This window comes from Thermobia domestica, unplaced genomic scaffold (assembly GCF_964235325.1).
Source record: "Thermobia domestica unplaced genomic scaffold, izTheDome1.hap1.1 HAP1_SCAFFOLD_165, whole genome shotgun sequence".
Lineage (NCBI taxonomy): Eukaryota > Metazoa > Arthropoda > Insecta > Zygentoma > Lepismatidae > Thermobia > Thermobia domestica.
Window position 1 is genome coordinate 358,847 of NW_027655905.1, and position 13,240 is coordinate 372,086.

General features: G+C 34.6%; 1 protein-coding gene across 1 annotated transcript in view; it reads left to right on the forward strand.

The window, feature by feature from the left end:
- LOC145676486 (uncharacterized) overlaps positions 1–11,500 on the forward strand; it is a 34,101-nt gene extending 22,601 nt beyond the window's left edge. Inside the window, exon 2 of the mRNA XM_081747291.1 lies at positions 6,629–11,500. Coding sequence (XP_081603417.1) covers positions 6,629–8,225 — 1,597 coding nt within the window. The 3' untranslated portion in view covers positions 8,226–11,500. The remainder of the gene's footprint in view (positions 1–6,628) is intronic.
- Positions 11,501–13,240: the final 1,740 nt, after the last annotated feature.

Here is a 13,240-nt window from a genome sequence, read left to right on the forward strand (position 1 = left end):
TTATAGTTACCTTAGTGTAAACATAATGTTCAGCCGGTATTGTATATGTTGGTGATTCTACCTACCTGCACAATTGTGTAGGTCAGTGCTGAAAGAGTTAAAGATGGTTATTAACAATCAGGAAAAAGACGTTAAATTTTGAATAACTTACGTAGCGTGAGATGAACGAAAAGAAACTTTACGTGCTATATATTTAGTTAACAATTACAATAAAAAACATCACATTTTTACACAAATAATGAAATCGATATGTCTACGATAGGCGGGTCACGTCGCTTGCGTCACTAATATGCTTGTGAACTGTAAAACTTTTGTGAAATTTTGGTGTGTCAAAAAGGAAAAGATAATACTATAGGATACGATACTCTAAGAATGGGCTATAATGATGGAAGTTGGCATGGTTTAGTGTAGGATGATACCCAGTCGAGAAGTTAAATTTATGAGGTGTGGGACTTCGGGTTTGGTTAATCACTGCGTGAATGAGTTTCGCATATTCTTGAATTTATACTAAAATTTAAAGTGAAATATATATTTTACTTTTTAAGCTATTACCGCTAAAAGTACACATTGAAAATTACTATGAAAACTTCAAATGAAGGTCACGTTTCTTGCAATTGAGTTGCTCTTTCGGCCTTCATTCACAATTTCGGGAACGTATGTTTAGTACGTTGTACTTTTTTGTAACCAGCGAAACAAACACCTGATCACGAGGGTGCTACCTCTGCAACAAAGTGTGCAGAAAACCATGCTTAACTTCAACTTTGAAATTTCACAGATAGTACAGTAAATACAACCAGAACCAAGCTTATGCTTATTGTCCCTGGTTCAGGATTTGTGCAGGAACTTGATTTTAATTCGTACTTTATTGAGATGCGGACTAGTTTCAACACGCATTTATGCGAAGAAAACATATTTTGACTGAAATAGTATAAACAAAATGTATACTTTCTTCGAAATGCGATGGTAAAGTCGGGAAAAGATTTTCTTGAAAATTTATTTCATATGTTAATTATTATTATTATTTTGTTGCTTTTACGTTGTGTTTATAAATGTCCAGTGTTCGTTACAATATTAGTCATACAGTATTACGTAATTCTATTCCATCAAGTGTATGTGTAAAGAAGTTATATTATGTAAGATGCCGTTAAAGGTACGTAGATATACTTAGTGAAGAGTGTCCGTAAGTGTTCTTCCCTGGCTATTGTATTGTAGTAGCGCGGGAATGAAACAGGAAATATCACAGTGAATTATCGAGGAAAAAATTGTGATTCTTCGATATTTTTTCCCAAGTAGGTAGATATACTTCTCCATATAAGTAAATTGCTCCATATAAGTAAAGAAAAACGTTCGGAAATGATAAAGGCGTTGTTTGAATGAGAAATGATGAAAATACTTTGTTTCGAAGTAATTTTTTAAAGTCGTATACAACAAGCATTTTTGCTGTTTTTGGCGTTGCTCTTGTTAAAACATCTAAAGAAGTCTATAAGTTGATTTGAAGTTCACAGCTTAATTTCACAACATCCCCTTGAAATTGTAGTTTTTCTACATTTTTTTATGCTAGCAAAATTGTGATCACTTGAGTGCATCAGACAAAGCGTGATGAAGTTCTGTAAATTGCATATTCATTTTATATCATATGGTAAATTTATATATTATGAAATCTGCGCAAAATTGTCCGTTTTCATCTCGTAAGTCGTAGATAACATGCTCACTGGTATAGAGTAAAGATTTTTCATGATAAATTTCACCTCCCAAGCTTAATCCACTCATCAGATACTCTGCTTTTAGCGTAAGATTTATAGGTTTTCTTTTATTCGTAGGGTATTCATTCTGGAGTCAGTAACGTAAGAAAAGATAAAAAGTTTTCTAAATGAGATACATCATACATGTCTGGCTAATTCCAGACATGTAAAATTTAATTTCAATTGATTAAGCCATTTCTGTTGTTAATACAAGATTAGGTCGATGTCAATTTTTTTGTACTGAGGTATAATATGCAGATTGTTCGTCTTCTCACTTTTGAATGTTGTAATTCCGAGAACACTGCTGCTCGCTACAATTTTTTTAAAAGTAATAAAGCTATTGTGCCAACTGTCCTTTCTCTAACAGGAGAGACCAGTTAGATTATAAGAGTTGACGTACGAATTTAATCCTCTTCCCGTCTTTATGATTCCCATTTGAATGAACGTAACGTAATAAAATGCCACTTAAATGTAGACGCTCAACATATTAAATTATTTATTTCAGACCGTTCAGCAGCCTGTATTTTATAATGTGATGCATAACAAAAATTTCTTCAATTTTTCGGTATTCAGAGTGTAGCATTTATCTTCGTACGCCCTATTTACTTTTAAAGTGAAAAACAATAACGACTTGAATGTTTCACGATGCTAATAACACTCGAGAGGCATTGTTTGCAAAAACCCTGTAATAGGAAGATTCCAAACCCAATATATATTTCGATTTGTGTGAATGACATTACACCATGTTATGATAAATTTAAATTCTATCTTTACACCAGAAAGATAAAAGCACTATTAATAATCTAGGAGTAACGAAGGTTTTAATGGTTGTCCACATTATCTTAACGTGGAATTCTGGAATCGTTATATCATGTATTTCAAATAAGTAGATAAAAATTACAAGAAATTGAAAACTCTATGCTTCTCAAAACTTTTTATTTAATAAGAAAGTATCAGATGTAACTACGTAGCTACATATCAATATACGCAAAATTTTACTATCTCAAGGTATCAGACTATATAAAATCGCAAATAGAAATTTGTATAGTTAAGGAAATCACGTATCTTGTGCAAAATTTTAAAAGTTGTTATATCGTCCCTTTCTTTCTTTGTAATCATAGCGACAGTTTTTTGTAGCTGCAATTGCAACAAGTTCTTCCGATTTTTAAATTTTCTGACACAAAAAGTAATGATATATAATTAATGTTAGTGACAACGGGTCTCCATTTTCACTTATAATAATGAAATGTTTATTCCACATAGCACAAAATAAGTATTTTGGTATGTACCAGGTTAACTCTGATATCGTATATATCGTGACGGACATAAGTCTTTGACCAGGTAATGGCAACTGCTTTGAAACAAAAGCAGCTTATGAGAATTAGGTGTTTCATGTCTGTATTTTCATGTGCACAAGAAACATACTTCTGAGTCATGATCGCAGCGGTTCATGGTGAGTGGTGGGTCGTAGTGTGTCATGATGGTGGTGGGTCGCAGTGGGTGATATGCTGTTGACCCCCGACCGACTGACCAACCGATTCAATAAACAACTCCAAATGTGGCACTTCCCGGAATATCCGTACAGATTCTGGAAAAGTTCCAAACAATATGTAATGGTTACATTTTAGGTTAAGATATTGCTAGTCTAGTGTTTCATCTTTGAATAGCATTGCGATTCGCCGTGGCTTTTTTCTACATATTTTTTCGTGAGAAAACGTTAATGAGCAATAGAAAATACAACTTTTTCGATTCGGATCGGTTTGGGTTAACAGCTTGAAAATAAAATCCTTTAATGTCCAACGATTATGCCTGTTAGGTTAAGGAAGACTATGATTAAAGCAAGTGAATTATGATAGACAAACTGGTGAAATGAGAAAGTGGGAGTATCCCGAGAAAACCCACGAGCACGATGTCAGTCTCAACCTTGCTTGCCTTGGGAACGAACCACGCACCCCACACATCAGATTGTTTATTAGACTGGGTCTCACTTTCGATTCCCGATGGGAAAGCCTTTTAAATATTAAATGTCCTCTGTGTTCGTGTCCAGGTCGTTCAAGGTTATTGGAAACACCTGGAAAACAAGAATAACCAAATATAATAGACATAAGTTACGGAGATACTTTGGGACTTTTTAAAATTTAATCTTGAATTCACTGTACTACACTATGTTATCTTGAGCAAAATCAGTGATTAATGGTTAATAAAAAATTGGAATCGTAAACGTTTGCAATTCGCTACATAGCAACTCTTACATAAAAGAGCCATTCGCAACTCTTACTTAAAAGAGCGGTCTTAGGGTAGTGGCTTGATCATTCGCTTTGTTTGTTAGAGGTCCGCGGTTCGATTCTCTTCGATAATATTCAGAAAAAAATATAATTTAGAATGTTAGTATTTCTGATATATAATAAAATGAAGAATTGTCAATTTCTTTTGTTCGTACAAGTTAGAGTTGAAACGACTTCTTTCACAGGGAAAACTAATTACATGACGTCACAATCTCGATTCCTACTGTCTGAAAACTTCGCTTGTTTCGAAAACAATTCATGAATACAAATGCGTCATCCTTCAGGTCTATGAGACAAGATTGCCTGAATTGTTACTAACTGTTCTTCTACTCTCACTAGAAACAATAATAATGTTTTTCTTCTCCATTTTCAACTCGTTCCATATATTCGTTCAAGAAAATTTGATAAATAGTAACTATTGTTTTTGGTATGTTTTGATGATATTTCAATATAACGCAACCATAATCCAACGTCTTTTACCCAAATAAAGGGTGTTACTTCGAAAGGGTATCGTGATGAAGACAAATCCTACTTAGCTTCTGTTAAGGCATCCGAAGTTTCGAATTTCATATTGTCCAGTAGCTGACACCGTTTTCCTCTCTTTGCAAAGTATCTCTTATAACTCAATTCCTCCTTATAGTGTGTCCAAAGAATTTATTTTCATTTTCGTAATTTCAGTATGCTTATTTGCATCGCAGTAGGACGCAATATTGAGGTATCAGATATTCAGTAATAATAATAATAATAATAATATAGATAAGAAATTCCGTACGAGGACACATTGTATTAAGCCTGTAAAATCACCCGTAGCGTTAGCCAGAAGTTACAATGTAGTCGGGATTAAAGAGAAGTGTCAGGACTATCAGGACACCCTCTCCATACGTCCCTACAACTAGCTAAATGTTGTAACGGAAAGTTTCTAGACAAATTTCGTGTAGAAAGTAGGGATTCTGAATTCACAAGACCCGTAAGAAAATTTGTTTTTAAGTAATGGTTAGGCCGGCTAAGCTACACAAGACGTCGATGATGAGAACGAAATAAATATTGGAATAAAGAAAGTGGGAGGAAGCGGAACACGGAAAAAACCGAAACACACTGTTTGTTCAGCACAATGCTCACTAGGGGGGAGTTGGGTGAAACAGGTTGAACCATTAAATTACAACACTTCAGCAATAATAATAATAATGGTATTAAATGTTTTAAAGTTACTCTAAAATTTTGCAAAACTTACTTAAACGTAGAGGTTTCGGGGAAGGAGTTCCGTACCTTCGTGAGACATTTCTCAGCTACTCAAATTTAATCGAAAATTTTCCTCTAAAGTTTCCTGTAGAAAATATTCTATTGTACGTTTTGAGGAAAATAACTGTAATAAAAAGAACTGAATATCATTGAACACTAAGGGTTATAATAAACTAACATGTGCAGTTTGCAGATGTTATTCTATAAGCTTTACTACAAAAATATATACACAGACCATAATTCAGTGAGCATTGAAATACAGGGTAACAAAATAATATATAAGATTCAGTCTACAGAGCAATTGTTACCTAAAGAGTAGCATATACTCTTTCGAGAGTCGAGATGAGACGAGCAATGTTTACGATACTTTTCGTCTCGTCTCGATTCTCATCTGCAAAACGTGACGATATTGTGAGTTAGGCTTGTCCCGTCTCGAATTAAAATGTTAAGCCTCATCCCGATTTTGTTCGGTATGTTTTAGAATCGAGATGAGAAATTCCCCTTCTAATAGGCAACATTACACAAAACCGAAATATCTTTTTTTTGGCTAATATCTCGTTCTGCTTGTAATGGTATGACCTGTGCGATAATAAGTTTTTATTGTTTAAATATTTCACGAGATTATTATTGTTACTAGTATTATTCCTGAAAATTTGATAGTTCAAGCATTGAAACAAACGAGTATTTAAATATTTGAATGTAATAAAACGTGTGTCATTGCCGATCAATCGCAATCAAAATTCCTAAAGTAGACAAAAAAAAGTTGCTGGACGTGTATTTGGTAGAAGAACCTCCAGATTACTGGTCAAGCGTCTAGACCACTGAACCACGAACACTACGCTGTGAACGATTCGTCTTTAGTCTTGTTACGTTAAGTCTCTCTGCCTCAGCTTGTAAAGTTTTAAGTTACTTTTTTCTTCGTTCAAAACGTCTTTCGTTTTCTACTAATGATGATATAAGTGAATAAACTTCGGTACAGTTTTTAATAAGTTGAGTTGTTCTTAAACCTTTGGTTCCCAACTTTGTTTTTTCTTCACACGAAACTGCAGATATGACAGATTTAATTCTGATACACACCCTTTGTTTCAAAGGAGTCGCCATTACATGATCAAAGACTCATGACCGCCACGATATAAAAGATTGTTCAATTTGATATAATGAAAAAAAAACTACAGCCTCTTATTTTGAAAGTAGAGAGATATGGAGACTTCTCAGTCGTAATCCATTTCATATTTCTACAATATTTCATGTAAGAAAACAAATTGAGCGTAATTTTATCATGAAATATAGCGAATAATTACTTTTTTTGCTGCTTAATCATTATCTTATATCACATTTCGTTGTTTGTTGAATATGTTGCAGGCCCGATAACGTATTTGCTTCCCACGGAGAAGAGAATACGTTTACTATATTAAAGAAAGCCATTTCTCATTCAGATGAAGAATCTCATACTTCGACGCAGTTTGGAAAAAAATTTCATCGATCACGTTTGTCAAGACATATGCTGACACAGGAAAGTGAAAAGCGTCATACGTACCAAAACAGTGATAAACGCTTTAGTCAAAGTTCAAATTTTTCAAGCGGTAAGATAGTTCATACAGGTGAGAAAACCCACATCTGCGGAGTATGTGAAAAAGAATTTCGTGTATGTTCAAGTTTGGCTAAGCACATCTTAATCCACACAGGAGAAATACATCACACATGTGAAGTGTGTGGTTTTGGATTTAAACATCGTTCAAGTTTGGTTACACACATGTTAATCCACACAGGAGAAAAAGCTCATATTTGCCAAGAGTGTGGTAGGGCATTTAATCGACGTTCAAGTTTGGCTACACACATGTTACTCCACACAGGAGAAAAACCGTACAGCTGCCAAGAGTGTTTTAAGGCATTTAATCAACGTTCAATTTTGGCTAGACACATGCTAATTCACAGAGGAGAAAAACAATACACATGCCAGGAGTGTGGTGAGGCATTTAATCAACGTTCAAATTTGGCTAAACACATGTTAATCCACACAGGAGAAAAACATCACACTTGCCAAGCGTGTGGTTTGGCATTTAATCGACGTTCACATTTGGCTAGGCACATTTTAATCCACACAGGAGAAAAAAATTATTACATATGCCAAGAGTGTGGTAAGGCATTTAATCAACGTTCATATTTGGCTAAACACATGTTAATCCACACAGGAGAAAAAGCTCATATTTGCCAAGAGTGTGGTAGGGCATTTAATCGACGTTCAAGTTTGGCTACACACATGTTACTCCACACAGGGGAAAAGCATCACACATGCCAAGATTGTGGTAAGTCATTTAATCGACGTTCAACTTTAGCTACACACTTGTTAATCCACACAGGAGAAAAACGTTATACATGCCAGGAGTGTGGTAAGGCATTTAATCAACGTTCTTTATTGGCTAGACACATTTTAATCCACACAGGGGGAAAACCTTACATATGCCAAGAGTGTGGTAAGGCATTTAATCAACGTTCAAATTTGGCTGAACACATGTTAATCCACACAGGAGAAAAACCGTACAGCTGCCAAGAGTGTTTTAAGACATTTAATCAACGTTCAAATTTGGCTAGACACATGCTAATCCATAGAGGAGAAAAAAATCATTACATATGCCAACAGTGTGGTAAGGCCTTTAATCAACGTTCAAGTTTGGCTAAACACATGTTAATCCACACCGGAGAAAAACATCACACTTGTCAAGAGTGTGGTAAGGCATTTATGCGACGTTTTGATTTGGCTACCCATATGTTAATCCACACAGGAGAAAAACGTTATACATGCCAAGAGTGTGGTAAGGCATTTAATCAACGTTCATATTTGGCTAGACACATGTTAATCCACACAGGAGAAAAACATCACACTTGCCAAGAGTGTGGTAAGGCATTTAATCAACGTTCAAGTTTGGTTAGACACATGTTAATCCACACAGGACAATAATCACAAGTGCGGAGAGTGTAGGAAAGCATTTACTCTCAGTTCACATTTGGCAAATGGCAATATTAAAACACACATTTCAATAACTAAACACATGCAAATGGTGGTGAATAGGATTTAGTTTGGAATCACCTTTGGCAAGACATGTAACTAGACATATGCTATAGAAAAGGATTTTAAGCACTCACAAGACGTTAAGTCAAGTTTTGATAAAAAAAAATCTTAAATTCAAGTTAAATATCCTACAAAACAGGTCTGTAATAATATTAAATATTAAAGGAAACAATAAGTCTTTCAAATGATATACCTCCTCTTTGTAAAGGAATGTGTTTTGGAAGACAAGTTTTAAGTTCGTAATTTGGAGGCAGATATTACGGAAAATTGGTTCCGCATCTACTCTACGAGCTGCGCTTCTGCCTTCCCCTCACAGGGATTGCAGCATAGTGAAAAAGTGGCTCACGCCGACGAAGATTCGAGTAACGATTCCTCAAGTGAATGCTTATCTGAAAATAATGACTCCAAATATATCCCACCTTGAGTCTTCATATATGTAATGGAGTTAAGGGTAACAAGTTTAAGCGACATCGATAATAAGGGGTACCTTCCTCATCAGCTACAAGTGTAGATCCAGTGGAAGAAAATGTTCCATGTCTATTCCAACACTAGGGTCTTCTGGACCATCTGCGATTTGGACGCATCTTGCTGGCCGATACATAGTTGCGCAGGTCCGTTTTCACCGCATATATTTATATTTCACAAGACATTTTTTCATGCTCATTGACGGAAACTTTGGGCAAATTGAAGAAAAGTAGCGATCAAAAATCAAGTCCTCCTACCTTCCACATGGGTTAAATTGATCAGACAAACTTCACGCAAAAATCATATTAAGGTTGTGTGTGTCAAAAAAAAAACTCACTAATAATAGTGAACATGATTTCACTACAGTTGTTAACGTCTTTGATTTTAAAGCGACTTTAACGGCATTCGTATCTAAAGTGTTAATAACGTTAACGGAATTCGTGGTGTATGTTCGGAAAGAGTTTGTGTACCAAAACTTCGGTACACAGTATCTTCCACTCTTTTTCGCTCACTGTCGTTTCTGAAGCGGGGGATGATGATGTAAAGTGAATGTGCATGTAGGTTGTTAAAGATAAAATTCGTAGCTGTTTCGTATTCCTTACCTATTCTTTATTGTGTACTCAGAAGTGGTTGAGTATACTGACTTACCAACTTTTCACTCGTTTTATAAGAAAAATTGTTAAATCAGGTTTTAAACTTTATTCAAAAACGTTCTTTTTACCTTATAAGTATCTGGTACTGTAAGACATCGCATACCTCTCAAAACGAACCAGCACAAAAGATTTTAGATCATTGTATTGATATATCGGTATTACAACATATTTCTATAAAATTTAAAGCGCGATCCTGTAAAATCTAGCAATAATGAGTTTAAAACTTCTGATTGTAGTTCGTCATTTGATGCGCGTTCAAGCTTGGCAAGACAAATTTTAATATACACAAGTGGAAAACTTCACACATACGACGAGTTTAGAAAAGTATTTGGTGTATGTTCAAGTTTGGCAGGACATTTTAATACACAGATGAAAATCTCACACGCATGACAACACAAAGTTGAAAAAAAAAATATATGGAGCTCACATTTTGCAATACATATGTTAAAACACACAGGAGAAAACATTTTAAAAACAAAAGTGTTCTAAGTGTGTAGAAATGACTTAATTAAAGTTTAAATTTCGCAACAGATATATTAATACAAATGGGGAGAATCTGCTAGTGTGAAGACTATGAAGAATGGTATAATCGAAGTCCAATTTTTGGAGAAACATGCTTTCTCATACAGGTAAAACATGGCTATGCATAATTGTGAAAACAGTTTACATGAAGTCCACATTTTGTTAGTGGAAAGATATTGTAAGATATGTGAAAGGATTTACTGAAAAATAATGTTTGTACATAAAATTGTGTTGTCAAGTTACACACGTGATAAAATATACAAATGCGAAACATCTTAGTTGTCAGAAGTTCGCGATAAAATTCGTTAAATATCTCGTTCCTTACCTTGATCCGCTCACGTACTGCCAATTCACGTTTCCGCTCGCGACGACGTCAATTCGGCCGTCATCGATAAATCACATTTTTCAGCACTGTGCATGATGCAAAGTGTATGTTTTGGCGCATTTAGGTTTCTTAAATTAAGACAAATCATTGTTGACCAGAAGTATACTTTTCATTTAAATTAAATTACAACACTGCTAAATATGAGTGAACACACTGAACAAAACACAAAAGAACAGAATACAACCTAATCAACATCCATGTCACTGAGCTAACTGTGATAATGTTGATATTTTTTGCAGGGATCAAAAATCGTTGAGTGCTTCTTTCACATGTGTTTCCACAATATGTAGATTAAAGGCGGGTTCAAAGTTAATCAACATCCACGTCACTGCCCTCTTTCTGAGATTGCTGGCATGTATTGCAAGTAGTAGTAATTGTTGACTGCCTTCTAAACACGTTTTTCCCACAATCATTACATTCAAGGCAAGTTCTGTTTTCTCTTCATCCGGAGATGTAGCAAATATCTTTTTGGATTGGTTAGTCCGGTTCATCATCTGTAGTTTGATTTCTGTGTAGTGCCAAGAAGAGGAGCTTTTTTTTAAAGTTGAGATTTCAAAACGAGCTTACAGGTTTTCATTTATTAGTTCTAATGCTAACTCATAGATATGGTCTTCTTTTATTATTTTTGATGTTAGGGATGTTAAAAATGAAAAAGCGACTGAGAAATAATGAAAGTTTTACTTACACTTTATGCAAATGGGAAACAAAAAAAAAATCCCGTTTTGGCTCTCTCTGACGGCAGATGGGCCATCCACCCTCCAATACCAACTTTAAGATTGTACTGAACCGGAAGTAATGTCTTTGATAATTTTCTCGTACAGAGTGATATAGTAGATAGCGAATCTCACTTCTGGGTCAAAACTCCATGCTAACACATTTCATATATATTTTTAGTCAACACAGAAGGTCCCAATAAACTATACTAAGTTGCATAGCTCAACGTTAGATCGCATAGGCTTTTATGACATTTAAAATCATAAAAACTTACATCTAAAATATTATAATGGAATCCTACACAACATATATTTATTGCATCTTAATCTCCAGTTTACAACCTTTCATTTGACACTTGAATCATGATAATCCGTTAATAATTAGCTTTATAAACTCAATGAGAAGGAATACATACAACTCCGGAACAGGTGATCTGTCACTGATTCATTTTGAACGATTCCAGTATTAACATTGGAACACCACAACACGAGATCATAAGAAATAGGTTAAATAAATATGTTTAAAAAATCAGAGTTTATTTCCGCAAAACTGCCGTCGCAGAAATCCTAGGATCCATCTGAGAGGTCAGCGCTGATGTTGTTGTTTTCCCCCCAGATAGATCCTAGGATTTTTTGTTCAATTTCTATGTGCCTTTCTTCTTTCTTTCTTTCCTTCCTTCTTTTGAGGTCTGTTAGCGAACTTGTGGCTTTCCACCCAGCTTCAGTATAGCTACCTATCTGAATACGAGTCACAACATTCACCCACACAGCTCACAATCTTATTGTATCCATCCCCTCCCATCCCTGGCGCCAGGTTCCCCTCCCTTCCCTTTTTGCTGTCCCAAGTAACAGAGACGCCCAGCCTTATACCACACATGAGTCAGAGGTGAGAACACTGTAGCCATCTGTGATGAAAGACAGCTGTATAGCTCAATTCACTTTACAGTTCCTTGAGAAATTACAAATTTATACCCCGGCCGTAGATATAAATTTGCAATTCCATGGCGAGGATTCGAACCTACGTTATCAGTTTACGAACCACAAGCTTTATAGAACCGCGCACTAACCAATTGAGCTACTGGCTAGTGCTGTGGAATAAAGAAAAAATCGGTTCTTATATATGAACCAATACTTCTACAAGTAACGCCATCTATTAACAAAGTGATAAACTACAGGATATGCAGCACTATCTACTGAGTAAGTGAGTAACTTCTTAAATTGCCCACCTAGCTAGCAAATATAACTAAAACATCAATGTTCAAAAAAAGAAAAAATGTTAGTGTTGCCAACCCATTTACCAAATATTGTGTTTACCCAAAATATTTTTAATAGGATAGTTTTACCCCTCCATAGTTATAATGTGCTAACTCATCAAATAAAAAAGTTGGCAAATTTCAGAAAAAAATTGAGTTGGTATATACTGAAAAAATAAAAGCAGATATTTGAAAAAAAATAGTAGCATAATCTTCACAAAATTCTAAGACTTTTTTAAAGAATAACATTTTTCCGAAAACTCAAAAATAAAGCGTCAAAAAATTCCCGAAAATTTTGAATTTTTGTTAAAATTTGCTGTAACTTCACCGAATATTAACCTATTTTCAAAATTCAAACGACAATCGATAGAGACTTAAGAGTACTATTTTTTCATTATTAACGGTTGCCTACCTTTAAGGATACGATTCTAATTTTTAATAATTTCACTAATTATTGTTACTTTTGAAAAATAAAAAATACTAGCATAATTGCCACAAAATCTAAGACTTTTTTAAAGAATAACATTTTCCCGGAAACTCAAAAATAAACCCGTAAAAAATTCCCGAAATTTCGAATTGGCTATAACTTCATCAAATGTTAACCGATTTTCAAAATTCAAACGGTAATCAATAGACAAATAAATTTCCTATCTACCGAATGTCTTATAAATTGCATAACTCTAAGGATATGATTACAAAAACTCAAATAAATCCCTTATTTATACATGTATCTTTAAAATTCAAATGACATTGTGTTCTATATACCCAAAGGTCTTAGTTTTTATAGTCTTGATACTATAAAAACACTTATACACTTAAAACATACTTAAAATTACAAGTTCGGATACTGATAATGGAATCTTCTGCTAACCTCGTTCTCAATAGGAAACAATGACTTCTTAAACTCTGTCCA